This window comes from Saccostrea cucullata, unplaced genomic scaffold (assembly GCF_032062105.1).
Source record: "Saccostrea cucullata isolate Sc308-1 unplaced genomic scaffold, CSIRO_AGI_Scuc_v1 ctg4458, whole genome shotgun sequence".
NCBI lineage: Eukaryota > Metazoa > Mollusca > Bivalvia > Ostreida > Ostreidae > Saccostrea > Saccostrea cuccullata.
The window spans coordinates 29,943-48,090 of record NW_026920784.1 but is presented as its reverse complement, the minus strand read 5'-3'; the positions used below and the strand labels follow the sequence as shown (position 1 = coordinate 48,090).

Below are 18,148 nucleotides of genomic sequence, written 5' to 3'. Positions count from 1 at the left end.
AATGTATAATCTTTCTTTTTATGCTCACATTTACAAGATTTGCTTTATGAAGCTTTACATCGGCCTAGTATACCATTGTTCAAAGAGACGTATAAGTGCTATCGTGTCGATAAAACATTGATTTTTTTCACGTGATATACGTGTACATAGCTTTCGCAGGTAGTATATAGGTCCTTGTTTTTAGACAGCAGGAGAAAGTGTGCATTTATTATTTAACCCCTCAATATTATCAGAAAGTTTTTTATGTACATGTATATGCAAAAGTCAAAGCGTTTGTACGATATTCGAAGCAACTGTTAATCATCTAAAAACAACTCCAAAATTAAATGTGAGCATGGAGCAGTGTCTTTAGAATATAATCTTTCAATTTTGGTCTAATAAAGTTATAAAGAAGCTCTACAGTTTTTCCGGTGACGAATTAAATTTTGTGCAGTAAACCGAAGAAAACCACGTGTAGCCATTGAATCGTAAACACGTGGTAATCTGTTATGCTTTGGGACTCTTTCACTTGATTGGAGAACGGGCGTTACAAAGACATCGTCTCGTGTTGAAAATTGCCTTCCATATAAGGTAGTGGTCTCGACCTGTTTATGCAAACAACAGAGCGAGGACTTAAACCGGTTTCCTGGAAATAACACGCTCATAATAGAGCTTGTAGATGGTTTCTAACAACCCTCGTAAAGATGTCAGATTGCCAATGATTCAGATTTTTTAAAATATATAATCGCTTTAAGATAATATTGACAATTTTAACTTTGTTATAGTAAATTGTAAAGAGGAATTTTTGCGTTTATTGTTATCATTTGATTAAAAGTTAATGTTATAGCTCATGTCCATTTTTAATTTTAGATTGCAAGTATATCCTTATCGATTTTCAATGTAATACGTATACATACGAGTACTTTTAATGAATAACATTACATAAAATCTCAAACAAAATAAACATGACATTACCCATTCATGGGAACAACTGCCCAATTGTTAGTCGAATTTGGAAGTATGTAGTAAAACATTCATCTAATCTTGAAACAAAGAACTTTTTTGATATTAAACTCTAGGAGGAATTCACAATACTATTTTCTTACAGAATATTTTGTCAATTGAAAAAGATATATTTAATAAATTGCAGTTATTTTTTTAAGATCCTTTCATCCAACTGGAATAACGCTGGTGCAATATATTTATATGTATATATACAGTATCATTGGCCCAACAAGTTACCAAGAGTGGCAATCAAAATAACTTAAGTCCAATGCAAGTCCAAAGGATAATGCTTAAAATATACAGTTATTTTTTTATCCTTTTTTCAATAAAATGTCGAATAAATATGAATAATTACCTGACACCGTGTACATGTAACTGATTATCATTAGGATTTTACTTAAAAATTGTGGGATTGTAAAGAGACTCACACAGTGCACAATCAGAAGTATAATGAAATAAAGGTTTTGATACTCGTTCAACTTAAATTGATGAATTTGTAGAAAAAAATAGGGTTTTTTTATTTTCCATATGGAAATAGGATGGGGGTAATGAAGTAAACTATTTTGTTTAACTGAGTACCAAGCTTAATCACCATCACTAACTTACTGATTAAATCTGATATTTTCACTGATTTTACTTCGTTCAATGTAATTTATAAACCTGAAGAAGCTGATAAAGACAAGAAAACATCACCTTGATGTGTCAAAGTTTTTATCAGATGCTGATAAAGACAATAAAATAACACTTTGCTTTATTCATGTTTTTATCAGATGCTCCTGTATCGCCCACTGAAGAGAAAAATTGTTTTCTTCTATTTTTGTATTTTAAAATGACAAACAATTGACATTTATGCACTTTTATTCACAGTCATCTTCTTCCATTTTGATTGTTGTTTGCAGATTGATGCTGTAATTGATACAGATTGATACCTTTAAGCCCAACATTTGTTCATGAAAATTCTAAATTCTTTAAACAATTATGTTCCACTTAAATTAAAATTTTGATATTTATTTACCTCAGGTAGTCACCTATAAGAAATCCATAAATATCTGGAGACAAAATGGTCATCTGTTATCCTCTATATCTAATAAAGTAACTGTAAACATGTACTTGTCCCGCTTTTTTTTCTCTCCGATATAGAATCATCAACCGGGATTTTGATATATATATATATATATATATATATATATATATATATATATATATATATATATATATATATATATATATATATATATCAGTTTCATATCATTGCTTATATTATTATTGTCATTTTGTCAGGTCCTGTTGTTTTTTTTCAACTTTTAAATCACATATTTACAATTTTCATCATTTAAAAAATTGTTATAATCCATTCCTCTGTTGAAAAAATGATAAACTTTACATTGGGCATTTTTATAGACTTTAATATTTTAATATCCATTTCGTAAATTAATTTTTTTTTTTTACTTCATGATTTAACATTGAAAATTAAGAAGTAGTAACATAGGACAGATACAAAGTATTATTTAAGTGTGATAAATATTTTTAAAGCATCTTCCTGTTCACATTTTAAAAAATAAGCAGCCAAGTCCTTAAATTTATATCCATATTGGCATTTTGCTTCCATAAAATAATTTAATAATTCCGCAGAAAAGGGCGGATTTGATTTTGACATTCATCTGAGAATCCTTTTTTTTCCTTAGGCAGGGGAAAACAATTCTCTGTTTTAGACATTGATTTGAAATATTAATTAAAAGGTTTTTGAGTGCAATAAGACACAAGACCCTCGAAATTTTCATCGAGAGGAAATTGCTTCACGTGACTGATAGACAATTTTAAGGAGAAATACACTAAATAGTGAAAAATGAAAATACCAAGGTGGATCTTTCTAAAAGAAAAACTTTAAATAATTCAACATGTAAACCATGATAAAAAGACCAATGGATACACCAAAGGTGATATCTGATACTTAGTACTCGTGAACACCACTGACATTATCGATCTTCAAAAATCTTTAAAAACAGTTGACAATAAAAGATAACGGTATATGGTCGTATTGGTAACAACCACATAACAATCATACTTCGAGAAACTTTGAAGCAGTATGCCACACTTTTGTGGCTCATATTCATTGAATACTATTTTCTTTTAATTTTTTTTGTATTTTCTGTTTAATAAACATTACGAAAAGATAGAAGAGAAAGAAGTATTAAAAGCTGAAATAACTTGGCCCTCCGCTTACCTTTTTTTTCTATGGTAATACATGAAATTAAAACTCTTCAATTTTTTTACAGACTTGAAAGCTGAAGTAAGCATTTAACCGCTTCTATTGATATTTCATTCTGATTCTAATGTCGTTTTAAAAAAATGGTAAATAAATAAGAGATAATATTGAATCATTATTCATTAGTAAACCCTTATCATTAGACGATAAATTTTATCTACACCTTCTTAATAATCAACAATTGATTTTTAATTAGGAGCTGAAAGAATTGAAATGTATAAATACGAGGACCTTTCATGTGACAAACACTACAACGAAAATGCTGAGCCGAAAAAATTCCATTGTATTATTTGTTGTTCTTTTTGCTTGTATGGTGATACTGATCGCTGATGCTCAAAAGAAAACGGCAAAAGTTGGTATATTGTACTGTTTATAAGAAATAATAGCTGTTAGGTAACTTCATACAAAAAAAATCAAATTTAAAATTTCGCTTAAGTTAATAAATTTACTGAAAAAGACGCGTATCCTTTAAAAATTGATGCAAATATAAACTTATCTTGTAGTCTAGCAAAAAAAAGTTTGACTATAGGAGGGCACTAAATGTGTTCTCTTACAGGTCGACCTGTTTTTAAATCCCCCTGAACCAGAATTTATAGGGGAAAAAACTTTATACGTTAAAAGGAAAACATGGCAATCAGCTTGACGTCAATATGAATCAAGACGTTTAATTAATTAAAAATAATATTTTTATTCATATACTGTAAACGTATTACATTTAGCGGTGTATTCTATTTTGCGATTTCGGCCGAAAGCAGAGTCCGCTAATTCAAGTACATCGCTATATGTCTTGTATATTAACTTTTATAATTAGCAAATTAAGACAGCGCTAAATCAAATCTACGATTACTTGTTCAACATTGAATTTTCGCCAAATATCGTACACGCTAAATGTAATACATTTACAGTTTACTGTTAAGTTAATATTTCCCGGTGAACTTAAAATAAATGATATCACCGAGTCTGTCACTTCTGATTAATATTTGGATGTTTTACGCACTAAATATAGACGTTAAATACCAACTTATAACTACTTTTAATATCAACAATATGACTTCTGCTTTTCATTCGTCAATTTTCTACTTACTTCAGCTATCAGCTACATAGGGTGTAAAAATCCCTTAGCTTATTTGATACTTAAGTGTTTGATCTAAGCCATCCCAGATTTTAATCTAAAACTCACTTTTCACACAAAGTTGTTACAAAGGGATCAAATGAGCATTTTTAAAATTCTATTTCGTCCAATTTTGACTGACATATTTTATAGCAAATAGTAGGTCTAATTTGACTACGGAAATATCGTCTACTCGACCAGTAGGAGAATATATATGTATATCTTATTTCAGGAAATATGGTGTGTGCAAGTTGCTCCATAGTGAAAAATGCAACACTCCAGGAGATTTGTATTAAAAGATTGTGTAGCATGCTGTTATCACCCAGAGCCCATGGCGATGATTTGTTATAAATGGTAGTCTTTGAAACAACTGCCTTATTTGAAATAAAAACTAATTTATATAAGCTTGTTTTCAATTTTTCAGCGTTCTTATGTTGATCGTTTCACAAAGTATACTTGTCATATATTTAATCAAGTTTTTGTATAATCAATCTGCGTAAGGGAAAAAAGCCATCTATAGCAAATTGTGTTAATCTTGTGTTAATCTTCTGCGCAGATGATATATTTTAGGGTAAAAGTTTTTAGCAAGTGAGTTAATCTAAAGTATAGACATCCGTTGTAAATCCGTTGTCAATCCGGAAAAATCCTTTGTCAATTCAGTGTATAGATAATGGACTCACAATAATAGTATGAAAAACGACAGTCAGCGTTTGACTCAGTGATAAATTGTATTTGCTGACAAGGTCATCGTATCGACCTTAAAACTTACGAAATGATGACTTTAAACGAGTCTGCTGATATTCTTGTTTAATCAACTTGTTTGTCAATAATTTACATCGTTTTAGAAATTTTTCATACGTAGAGCATGCTCTTGCGTATCGAATAAACTGAGATATATAAACTACGTATGCAGTTGATGAAGGTATATTGCTGCATAAGCAAGGGAAGTTATCATAGAAAAGTTAAAGTCATCACGTTTATCATATAGCTCGGTTATTAAATTGCCATTAACGTCTTTTCCAAGCAAAATATCCAAGTAGGAAACAGATGTGTCAGACTCTGTGGTATCTTTTATCTCAAGTTCATTAGGATATATAGTATCGACGTAAGAATGGAAATTACCAATTTTAAATGACAATACGGCGTCGATATGTCTACAAGTCGGGTTGAAGGCCACAGCAAGTGTTTTCTTCTTTTAACGCATAAGATTTTGCACAAGAACTAACAATTAAGGCAAGTATTATACCCATGCATGATTTTGGATATTAGCAGTGAAACCTATGATAAATCTGAATTATATCACTAAAAAACTCTGACTTTGAATGAGGTTGTTAAAATTCATGTAAGAGTAATTTTTCTGACAGTAGCCTGCCTCGGTTTGGAATTGGTTGTATTAAGAGCATGCTCTTGGGTATCAAATAAGTTGGGTTACAGAAACCCCATGTGCAGATGATAACGGTTTAGTGTACATGTACATAAATGATCACTGTTGACGATGGGAAAACTGAATTCTTTTCGTTTAATATAAAATTTAGCTGTTAGTGACATAGATTCAGTAAAACATCAAAATATAAAACATATGAGTCAGTCTCTGCTGTGTACTTTAATTTTGAGAGCACTGGGATGTATCGTATTGACATATAAACATTAATTAATTTTTCTTTTGTTTCATAATAAAAAAAAAAAAAAAAAAAAAAAAAAAAAAAATTCTTTTGTTTCGACAATTTATTGCTGCTGTCTTTGATTTCCTTTTTTCATTCATTTTCTTAGCTACCAGCAGGAGAATCTGTTTTTTCCGTTCCCTTGACTACCAGCAAAAGAGTCCATTCTTCCTTTCCCTTGGCTTCCAGCAAAAGAATCCGTTACATTCGTTCCCTTGGCTACCAGCAAAAGAATCAGTTCCAGCTATTCCTTTGGCTACCAACAGAAAAAAATCTGTTACATCCGTTCCCTTGGCTGCCAGCAAAACTAGCGGACTTACAAAATAACTAAGCCCACTGCAAGACCAATATTGGGCTAACATCTATGCATGCAAATACAACTACGGACAGTCCAATTAAGTTCGATATTGTCCCAACGTTCAAGAAATTACAATGCAATATTGGGCCATGCAATGCCATTTCATTGGTTCAACAAAGGACCACTTTGCATTTTGATGCTGGGCAAACTTCAGTATTCATCATGGGCCAACAAAATAAGGTTTGTTGGTTTAACATTTGGTTAACATATTGATGCTGACTGCGTCATTCGTAACACAAGCATGTCTTAATCTTCGAGGGTCCTTATCATCATCAACCAGTGTCCGGTAGGCATGGTGAGGAAGGAAAAATGGATTTTCTATGCTCACCGAGAGTAAAAAAAAACAGGAGAATGCTTAAACTATATAAAAATAGCGAAAGTCCTGCGCATTTATTCAAATTATCCTGATCAAAATATCACTGATTATCATCAGGATTTATACCTAAAAATTGTAGAAGAGTAAAGGGACTCACACTGTGCACAATCAGAAGTATAATGATCTAAAAAATAAAAATGATATTCGTTCAACCTGAATTTAGGGATATTTAGAAAAAAAAGTATTTTTTTTATTTTCCATGCGTAAATAGGATGGGATAATGCAATTAAACTAATTTTTTTTAACGATGTACAAATCTTAATGACCACCGTAAACCTAATGATTAAATCTGATATTTTCTTTGATTTTACATCGTTTAATGTAATTTTGAAACCTGAGAAAGCTGATAAAGACAATAAAACATCACATTGCTTTATCAAAGTTTTTATCAGATGCTGATAAAGACAATAAAAGAACACCTTGCTTTGTAAATGTTTTATCAGATGCCCCTTGTATCGCCCACTGAAAGGGAGAAAGGTGCTTTTCTTCTATTTTTTTTTATTTTCTAAATAAACGAACAATTAATATTTATGCATTTTTGTTCTTAATCATCTTCTTCCATTTTCATCGTTGTTTGCATCTTGTGTTTTAACTTCTTTTTATTCTTTATATATATATTCAAAAAAATATTTTTCCTTGGATAAAATGAAATCCAAATTTAAATTTTTCATTTAAATTTGGATTTTAAATATATGTTTGTGTCATTTCCTTCTGTAAATAATTCTGCAGAAAGGGTGGATTTAAACCCTATCTGTGCATCCGCTGAATAAGACATTATTTTGAAAGGTAAATTGAAAGGTTCTTTTAAAAACTACTTTAACGACTATTCTGCAGTAAGAGGGGTGATCAAAAAGTTTCCGAACTATCTCTATATCTACAAAACCACAATTCAGATTAGAAAAAAAATGATACACACATAGCCATACACAAGTTTCATAAATAGCATATGCTGAATGAAGTTTTGATCCTTATTTATTACGTCACAATGTAAAAATTACGTCACTATGCAGGTCACTTGTGACAATAATGGTTGTCTCAGTCGTCCTTGTTCAGCAAACGACAGTACATTTTATTGTATATCTTAGAAATCCATTTGCAGTAGCATAAGATAATTTGTACACAGTTCATTGGGACAAATAACTTCCTATTAATTCAATCATTGACTGGATTGATCGTTTGAGTGAAGGAAGGCAGATGTTTAAAAATGATACTTGATATGTTTTCAAGTGAAAGCAAATTTGAAAAGAGACGTTTTTTAAATAAACAATCTGCTTTCAAAGACCTCCAATTTACACTTTGAAATATAGCTGAATATTTGAACAGTAATATTACTATTTAAAACCTAGGATATTGTTTACTTTAGATTTTAAACATTTTAGATGTGATAAAAAGGAGGCTCCCATTCTCAATCCACTTTGAATAAACGTCTCTCCCGAAACAGAAGATTTGTTTATTTTTGGAAAGGATATTCTTATCCACCCATTCTGTGTTTGAGATTTGACCATTTCTGACAAATGAACTGTTCTTGTTATAGAAATTGACTTATATGGTAATAAATATAAAACTCAGAAAAATCTTAAATTTTGACAGAACGCTACGGAGGGGGGGGGGGGGGGTCACGTGACCGTCTATATCACGTGATTCGCACATGAGCAGAACGATGGTTGATGTGCATTAAAATTGCTAATTTAAAAGGTAGTGATAAAAGATTAATGTAAGGAGAAAAACATTTACTTTTCAAAAATGTAAATACCAAAAGCCGTTATTTTTTAAAGCAACATTAAATAATACTATACAATTATTGCTGGTTTTTGAGGTCAATACAAAGATTTAGCCATCTGAGGAGTACAATATACACCGAGCCCAATGGCGATGTGAATATTGTACTTCGAAGATGGCTAAATCATTGTATTGACCGAAAAAAACAGCAATTATTTTTTTATTATATCATTCACTGTTAAATTGATACAGATTATTTTAATAAGTCCTGGCCAAATACAAGACATATGCAGAATTAAAATGTGAATAAATCTTACCTGTCCTATCATTTTGAAATGTTTTTTAATCAATTTAAGTTGCCATGAAAAAAATATTTAATGTCAGTCTTTTTTATAGGATAGATTTTGAAAGGAAAGAGTATTATTAGGGAAAACTGACTGCCAAAAAGTAAAAAATTAAAAAAAAAATGTTCTTCAGAGTGTTGGGGGGGGGGGGTCCCTGCATCCCCTCTTACCACCCTCACCTAAAATATATATTTGCTTATGTTTTGTTCACATGAAAATAAAAATCATAGTCGTTTAAATAGCTCTCTAAAACAATTTGTATCAATTTGGAATTTCCCAATCTATTTTTAGATCAATGTAGAGGAAATAAATCCTTGTATTGACCTGGAACGTCACGTGCAGGTCAATACAATGTAATATTTTTCTAACATAGTTGGATCTCAGCCAATCAAAGAGATGGAAATTATTCAATCATATAATAAAACATGTTTACCATGGAAAAAAGACCACTAGAACACCAGAGGTGATATCTAATAAAATAAGCATGAACACCACTTACTTTACCCGATCTTAAGAAATTTTTAAAAGAGTTGATACTGAAATTTATATGAAAATTCATATTTGCAACAATCACATAGCATATTTTACGCAGTTCGCTTTTTATGACTTGTTTGAATATCCACATACTACGAGCACCTTTTAAGCATAATGCAATTTTTTCAATACTTTTTTGGCACGCATTCATTGACAGTTTTCTATTTCTTTTTTTTTTTTTATTTTCTATTTAATAAACAGAAAGAAAAGACAAAGGAGAAAGGAGTAAAAAACTAAAATAATTTTGCCCACCGCTTATATACTTTTTTTTCTTTTATGGTTACACGTAATTCTTTATGCATTCGACACAGTATACTGTTTCTAAAATGATTTTAAAAATGTATCTACTATAAAAATGTATTCCAATGAGTATTTATCTAAATAAACTGAGAAACAAACAGCTCTTTATATCCTATTGTGCAAAATGTACGAATAAAATAGAATTTAGTATATTTTCACAATAGAAATTTATTCAGTCAATAAAATGAGGAAAAAATTTTTAAAAAAGTCCAAATGTTTAAAATTTTAGCCTTGAATTGTCGTTCTTAAAATATTCAGAAATAAATGTTGCAAAAAAGGGTGAAAGTATATTTCTGATATTTCGCAGCTGCAATACAAAGCAGCTTTTACAATTTTACAACACATGTTTAATTATATACATTGTAATGTGATCCTGCAGTGTAGCTCTGATTTTCATTGGCATCGAAAGGCAGTTTTCATTGACTTGTCTAGAAAACTGAAGATAATTCTTGAAAGTGGACTTTTTATGTCAAATAATTTTATATCTTTTTTAATCGGAATTTTCTTTTCGTTAAAACATTAATATTCATCATTCAAACTTTTACATGTCATTCGTTGAAATACATTCCAAATTATTCCTTTAAAAACTACGAAGAAAATGACATTGGTTTTTTTTTTGTTTTGTTTTGTTTTTTTTTTGGGGGGGGGGGGTTATTTTCTATCTATTAAAACAAAATCAAAAACATGTATCATATTTAGTATTGTGATGTTGTGTACTTTCTAAGGATGCCCATTATTTGACATCGATTTCTTTTGCAATTCTATATATTATCAATAAACCTGAAATGAACCATCTTACTAAAACATGTAAACATGTAAAACATAGGGGAAAAAAATAAATTCAGTTTATTTAACAAATATTTATGAAATCATTACCTCCTATTTAATATTTGCCTTCTACATAATAAGTGGTGCTATATCATGAAATCTAAAATAAACTGTGGATGTAATAAGCCTCCTTACTTCGGTATGTTGTATTCGATCCATAGAAATTGAGCATTATTTCTGGCAATATAATATTTTTTCAATTCTAATTTGTACAATATATTGGTTATCTTAAACAAATATTTCATTTACAAAAAAAAACAATTAAAATTCATTAGGGTTCGCGTTCGACAAGGTTCTTGACAATACTCCAGGGTTCTCAGTTTAGTAGCACCCCTGGATGGAGACCCAAACGGGTGTCCATACATATACTACGTTGTAAATAAACATTGCGTAATTTGAACTTTGAAAGGAAAATAAGGACTGCATGGAGATAGTGTCTAAGTGTGAGTAATTTTTATTTCAGTGCACTTTGAAGAAAGGATTCGGACACATGTGTAAGCAATATTCACATTCACAGAAGATCGATTTCTATTCTTGGTGGTGGTGATAGTGGGGAGTGGGGGGGGATTATTTCGTCGATTAAAATTATTCATGCATAGCGATCATGAAAAACATTGACATTCAAAAGTTGACATAAATTATTTTCTATCTGTTGATTTCAAATCGAACTGCTCCGCAGATTAGCCGATCGATAGATTGAATTTATTGTCTTAAATTAGAGAAAAATACATAAATTATTATATCTGTATATGTAGTTCATTTCAAATTAAGCAGCTATCCTTCTGTCTGTCAAAAAGTTTACGATATACTCAAACCTAGGTGTCTGTGAATTGTGTATTGGGTAGGTTGATAATATACATGTAATACCATATTGGCGTCGGAAGCAAATTTATGAAAGTGGGGGGGGGGGGGGGGTTAATTGAAAGTGTGAGGGTTAAACCAAAGGATCAAAGTAACCTAGTTTTCAGTGTCTATATATGATTATACATGTACTTGAAAAAAAGCGGAGGGTTAAGCCTCCTTCCTTGCCCCCAATCCCAAGTTCCGACGCATATGAATACCGTGCAGCCAACTCCGTATTGTCAGAGGTACATGTACATATAAACACCGAGTTATTAAAGAACATGAGAAAAACTCAGTCAATGCACATGACATGGTGATGTACAGAAGGAATTTTTTTTTTAAGATATTTTCAATTGTTTTTCTTCTCGTATTGAATCGACCTTTATTTATTTATCTATTTATTTTTGTTTTTTTTTTTTACTGCGTAATTCATTGAACCAAGTTCGGCTATATTTAATCGTTTGGAAAACCCCTAACTGATATGGTGGACTATTGTGGTAATAATTAGATAAAATTTTCTTAATTTAATGTTTGAATAAGATCACAGGGCCGGTAACATACTATATTTGATTTTACGTCATCACTTTATGTATATGTATCTATCTAGTTAGAATAATCTAACTGTGTCTCGGTACAGGTCCGTAGGACAATATCATTTTAACGATAGAACATTCTATCTAGTATCTATCCAGAAGAAATTAAAGACGATAAAATAACTACACTTAATTTAATTAATTATCTTTTACGTCATGGTTTTAGTATTCTATCTTATTTTTTGATCGTTTTCCTTTCTGGTATATATCTGATGTAACACTACTAAAATATACCTTATGCTAAGAAATTTCGTAGTGTCTATTTTTAAGTGCATAAGATTTTGCTATCTCGCATTCTTCCACCATGGGTAGCAAGTATGGATGTTTTGACATGGCTTCGTAATAAAAAGTAGACTGATTTTTGACTAATTGTAGGCTTATTTATTGCTTGTGTTTAATTTAAAATTATATTCTAATATCTATTTGATTTATACTTGATTATATTTATATATTTATAGGAAAAACTACGCCTATCAAGTACATTACCAATATTTTTTTTCTTACATTTTTACTGATATAACAACGTTCGTTTTTAATACTTTTATATTGTATATCATTTTAGACTGGGCGATCATCAACATGGCATTCTTTGAATGTTTCACAAGAACAGAGACCAAACCAAACTGTTCCTTGAAAATTTTAGAAGTTTTATGCAAAAGGAAAAACTGTCGATCTGAGTAAATAGTCAAGATGATTGGTGTTTTAATACTTGCAATTACACTAATTTTTATTTTTGGGTTCTTTTGTAATTATATAAGAAAGACATTTTTTGGAAGCCCAAAACTCAAAGTACTTGGCATATCGCTATTGGTAGCTGGAGATATCAATTTTCATAGTTTGACTCATCAAAACTTGCATTCTTGGATAACATTGCCGTTATCTGAACAACCAGATTCCCTGAATTCGTATTTTAGTGCTTCGCTTCAGAATGGGGACGTAATAAATGAGATGCGTTATGAATGGCTGCGGTTGAGGTCCTATTCCACATTTCCTCTGACTTTAACGCAGAGCCCCGTCCGACTCGCTCGTTCAGGGTTTTATTTTACGGGAAGAAACCACGAATGTGTTTGCTTTTCATGTGGAGTGCATAATTCTAATTGGACGAGACAAAATGTCACAGAGTTACACCGACAATTATCTCCAGATTGTCGTCATGTGCGGGGAAGTAACGAGTCTAATATTCCAATAGGATCAAAAGACAGTTGTAGGCCTAATAATCTAAATACGGAATCAACATCAATTGTAACTGTTAATAACCATTCTGAACGTTCGCTACAAAGACCTCAAGGAACACAAAGACAACAATATGACAGCTGTAATGCAAATGCACAAACAAATGCCATTCACCAAACTCCAACTCCATCAAAATCACATCATAATCAACTAAAAGAAACGTTAGAGCCTCTAGGAATAGTTATTGAGAGACCGAGATACCCAAGCTACGCTGTGATGGCAACTCGAGTGAGCAGTTACCAGCAGTGGCCGTCACATTTAACACAGACACCGAGGGACCTTAGTCTCGCAGGATTCTTTTATGTTGGATATGGAGACTACGTCCGTTGTTTCTTCTGCGGAGGTAATCTTTTCTGATGAGACGATACTTAAAATAGTTTTGTTTTCTTAGGCATTCTTTCTTGTCAACATATGTGTAGCTTTGCTCTGTATTTGGTTCTATGAGAATCTAGTAGAAAGCAGTTACCTTTCTTCTGTCTTTGTTTTCAGGTGGCTTGAGGAATTGGGAACCTGGTGACGACGCCTGGGTAGAGCATGCGCGATGGTTTCCAAAATGTCCTTTCTTGATTCAAAATCGAGGACTGGATTTTGTAAGACTGGTACAGAACGTACAAGAAGATTTTGAAAATAACCCTATTCAAGCACAAAGTGAAATCTCATTAGAATTTGAGCAACTTCCAGCAGCATGTGAAATTCATCAAATGGGCTATACTTGGAATACAATTAAAGAGGCATACAGGAAAATCGGCAAGAAAAGAACAGGTTTCTCCTTTTTTATTTTAACTCTCTCAGATTTTTTTTTTTTATATTCTAGAGTTATTTTTCGTAGACTGTTAAATTGAAGCTTTCTTTTTAAATGAATATAGTCTTGAGAACAATAGATTTACGAAAATGTATTACTAGTCATTTTTTTATTTTCAAGACAATCATATACATTTTGTATACATTCCAGATATTACAACTGCAGAGTTGATAGAGAAAATTCTGGCTTGTGAGTCAGCCGAACCAACGCTGAATTCATCCCCAGATCAACCCGCAATATCTCCGACGTCTACTTCCACAGAAGGGAACAACAGAAATGTTACCAGTAAATACCCCCTCTCTCTCTCTCTCTCTCTCTCTCTCTCTCTCTCTCTCTCTCAATGTACAGCTTTATATTTCAAAGATTTAAAATTACATAAACATGATAAAGAAGACTGTATAATATCATAATGTATTTCTTTTTGACAGGCACAACAAGCAACTTGTTGTCAACCTCTGAGCTTTCTGAAGAATTAGAAGCCATAAGTTTGAACGGTATATCTTTTTTTCATTATTTTTAAGACTTGTTTATAATGAAAAGATCAACTGAAATATTTGCAATTCTGAGTTTGAGACATGTTCTAATTTTTAAGAAAAGAGCCATAAAGATAATAATAATTATTTTTTTATATCCTTATCACTTATTATATAGAAAGATCTTACTTGTATTTTTCTGAATTCCTTCTTATTTAGATGAAACCCAGTCTTTGATGGAGGAAAACAGAAGGCTCAAAGAACAAAGACTTTGTAGGGTATATTGAATTTTTCTTACACATTTAACCATGAATTTTTGTTCCATTTAATTAACTGAGCAAAATAAATTTCCTTAAAAATGTATTTATTCTGAAATCTCAATGATACTATTACATGCGTATTATTATAATTATGATTATTTATAAAATGATTTAATGTTTTTTGGGTAAAGTTTTTTATATAATCAATTACAGATTTGTATGGAAGAAGATGTTTCGATTGCCTTTCTTCCATGTGGTCATTTGTGTTGTTGTTCACACTGCGCACCTGCGATGCGCAAATGTCCTATCTGTAGAGCATTCGTCAAAGGCACAGTTAAAACATATCCTGTTTAAATATACAGGTGTATACTGCAAATCACTGAAGAACAAAAACACAGAAGAGCTGTGTTTGATTCATTTCGCTTTATATTCATGTGGAGTTCTTGGTTATATATCAAGACTTATGACGTTATAGATGACATTACAAAATGATTTTGTTGGATATTTTTACAATGTGTAAGATGTGTAAAATGTTATATTTTAAGTCCAGCTACATGTATTTTCAAGTTGAAATTAAGTCAGTAATGTTTGTTATACGAAAATCTTATTCAGCATTATTTAATGAGTAAGCTACAAAGATATTGTGGTCAAATGAAAGTTAAAATTTTATGTTTCATTATTTTTTTTTAATTATATTTTTCAGTAAATAAGGGCATATTTTTTTAAGGTTGTAAGTTTTCATTTATTACACATGTACATGTACAAGAATTTTACAATCGTTTTTAACGTTTCTCTTGTGTATATATACTTTTTTAATGAAGATTTTGACTGAAGATTTGTGATTTTCTTTTTTTTTCTTGAAATAAAGTTTTTTAAAAATGGATTTATGTTGAAAAGATAAGTACAATATGTTAAAACATATTTATTCTTAATCTAACATTGAACATTCCACATATAACTTCCATACAAGAAAAACATCAAATAAACATTGAAAAATGTATGTTTATACTTTGGCATAAATTGGGGTTGATTCAGCTTCTCATTATTTTTAATAAGTTAACTGAAGGCAGGCAAATTATCAATGAATAAACACCAGAAATATACATACATTAATATACTGAAACGCAAAAGAAAAGCAACACACAACTTTAGGTGGAAATAATTATGTAAAGTGAAGAACTTTGTTTCTTAAAATTATGGATATCTTCAATTTAGTAAATATCTGTAATTTAACGGTTGAACGATTTTCATACCATAACTGGAAATCAAGTCTGAGTCTGCTTAACAGAAATCAAAAAATGCATGTTTAACAAAACATTTGTATAATTATGGAGTTTACAGGGTTTGTACTTTTCATCTTAAGTAATGCAGCAATATTTCAAAAAATAAAATCTTCCATTGCTCTAGGTGGAAAAACTCAAAGTCAAGGTGATGGAGAGTTGATGATGCAAAATACACTAAAGTACGCCTCAAAGGGGTCTTACGTATTATATGCATAAACGATAGTCCTTGGACCAGAAGTCCAAGGGTTACGACAATGCGCTTAGTTAGAGAAAATTCGACTTAATCATCAGAAAAACAGGCATTCAAAAATGGCAAAAAATAATTCCTTTGCTCAAATTGCGATATAAATTAACCTTTTGTATCGTAGAAATTAGGTTGCTAAAGTTGTTTAGGACAGTCTTGCACGTTGTAACTGAATGGCTGGGAGGGGTGTTTTAACAGTCATATGTTACTAAGTAAAGTTAAAAGATAAACATTTAACATTTTTATCAAATCTCTGATGTTCTGAAGAGTTAGTTTAGCCTTGCTGCATTCTTTTTTTGAAAATCATTAGATAAAAAATTCAAACATTTGTAGAATACTGCTTGTTGCGTTTCTTTTGCGTTTCAGTATAGTAAACTTTGCAAACTTTGCAATGAAAGGATGAGAACCATCATTTTGGTCTTCAAAAACTTTTCAACCATTAAGCTTTATTTGTGTGGTTTTAAATTTATATGTCTTGAATACAACATTGTTACCAATCTGTCTAGACTTAAGCGAATATACATGAAGTTACCATTTTGTAAGCTAAGATATCCTATTATTTTTGACATAATGAAAAAAGTTTGTGTATATTTTCGTAGAACAGAAAGTTTTAGAAATCTCAGTTAGGAATAGTGTATAAATACTGGATTAATAATTAGTATGAAAAACGTCAGTCAGTTTTAAATTGTATTTGCTGACAAGGTCGTTGTATCGACCATAAAACTTACGAAATGAAGACTTTAAACAAGACTGTTGATACACTTGTTTCATCAACTTGTTTGTCAATAATTCACATCGTTTTAAAAATTGTTCATACGTAGAGCATGCTCTTGCAGACCGAATCAACTGAGATATATAAACTCTGTATGCAGGTGATGTAGGTATATTATTGCTCAAGTAAGGGAAGTTGAAGATAGAAAAGTTAAAATCATCACGTTTATCATAGAGCCTGGTTGTTAGATTATCATTAACGTCTTTTTCAAGTAAAATATCCAAGTATGAATTTCAAGTTGTGGAAAGTTCTTTGGGATTTTTGAGTATCCACATCTGATTCACAATACTTCTTGAATATATTGTTACACAGTACTCTTGAAGTTTTTCCTTCACTACTTTCAATATCTTAATAAGAAGTAAAGGAACTTTTACTGGAACCCGCAATGTAACTTTGTGTGTAAGGATTCTTATGAAGTTTCGGAATCCAATATATATATATATAAGGTAGTTCAAATTCATTTTGGTTTTTAGGTATATTTAAAATATATAACTGACTTATGATTTTGAAGAATTTCTTCCCTTAAATGGGAACTATGAGTATAAGTTGGACTACCACTTGAAGAATAAAATCCAAGTTCTTTTTTCATATATTATTATTATGCAATTTATATAATCAGCCTTACAAACGAAGACAATGTTGTTACTTGCTTTGCCAGCAGGGACCCGTACGTACTGATTATGTCATCTATCTATTTTTTTTCACTTCTCGATTATTGAATACAGAAGGGTAGATGGTTTTCATTTTGCCCCTCAATCTTTTAATACGCGAATTTAACATGGATCTGATAGAATTAATCCTTTCTGACAAAGTGTCAACGTCCTCTTTTTCATATCTGGCCCAGCTTCTGACATAATCCTCAACAGATTCCAAAATATGTATGAAAGTCCGACGCCAGTTGAAGGATCGGGGTTCCCGATACTTAGGACCTTTTAAAATAAGTTATCTAAGGTCTTCATTATTAACAATGTTTACGTCACCTGTAATAATGTGTCCAGCAATAATATAGTTATAGGGTGAAGAAGAACATGAACACGATGGAGGTTTATGTTTCAGATGCTCGATATCCAGGACATGTAAAAAAAATTGTAATTGCAAAGTATGGAAGCATTGGTCGATGTATATTTGTAGGAAATACTAGGTATACCCTTTAATTTGAAATAT

The 18,148-nt window shown here is 31.0% G+C and overlaps 1 protein-coding gene across 2 annotated transcripts; it reads left to right on the top strand.

Annotated features, from left to right (window-relative positions):
- The first annotated feature begins 10,855 nt into the window (after nucleotides 1–10,855).
- Nucleotides 10,856–15,389, top strand: LOC134257713 (baculoviral IAP repeat-containing protein 7-like). 2 transcript variants are annotated; one of them, XM_062740318.1, is made up of 7 exons: nucleotides 10,856–10,924; nucleotides 12,480–13,493; nucleotides 13,640–13,912; nucleotides 14,103–14,237; nucleotides 14,381–14,446; nucleotides 14,645–14,703; nucleotides 14,899–15,389. In XM_062740318.1, the coding sequence occupies exons 2-7, from the start codon at nucleotides 12,608–12,610 to the stop codon at nucleotides 15,037–15,039; spliced, it is 1,560 nt and encodes a 519-aa protein (XP_062596302.1). In that variant the 5' UTR covers nucleotides 10,856–10,924; nucleotides 12,480–12,607; the 3' UTR covers nucleotides 15,040–15,389. The 2 variants fall into 2 exon arrangements, with proteins under 2 accessions (XP_062596302.1, XP_062596293.1); XM_062740309.1 differs by having other exon boundaries at nucleotides 10,901–10,975.
- Nucleotides 15,390–18,148: the final 2,759 nt, after the last annotated feature.

What these genes read in the sequence shown, in the direction of transcription:
- LOC134257713 (XM_062740318.1), top strand. Translation starts at nt 12,608, where the DNA reads ATGATTGGTGTTTTAATACTTGCAATTACACTAATTTTTATTTTTGGG. An exon ending in CCGTTGTTTCTTCTGCGGAG is followed by an intron (nt 13,494 to 13,639) that starts GTAATCTTTTCT and finishes CTTTGTTTTCAG; the next exon opens with GTGGCTTGAGGAATTGGGAA. An exon ending in AATCGGCAAGAAAAGAACAG is followed by an intron (nt 13,913 to 14,102) that starts GTTTCTCCTTTT and finishes TATACATTCCAG; the next exon opens with ATATTACAACTGCAGAGTTG.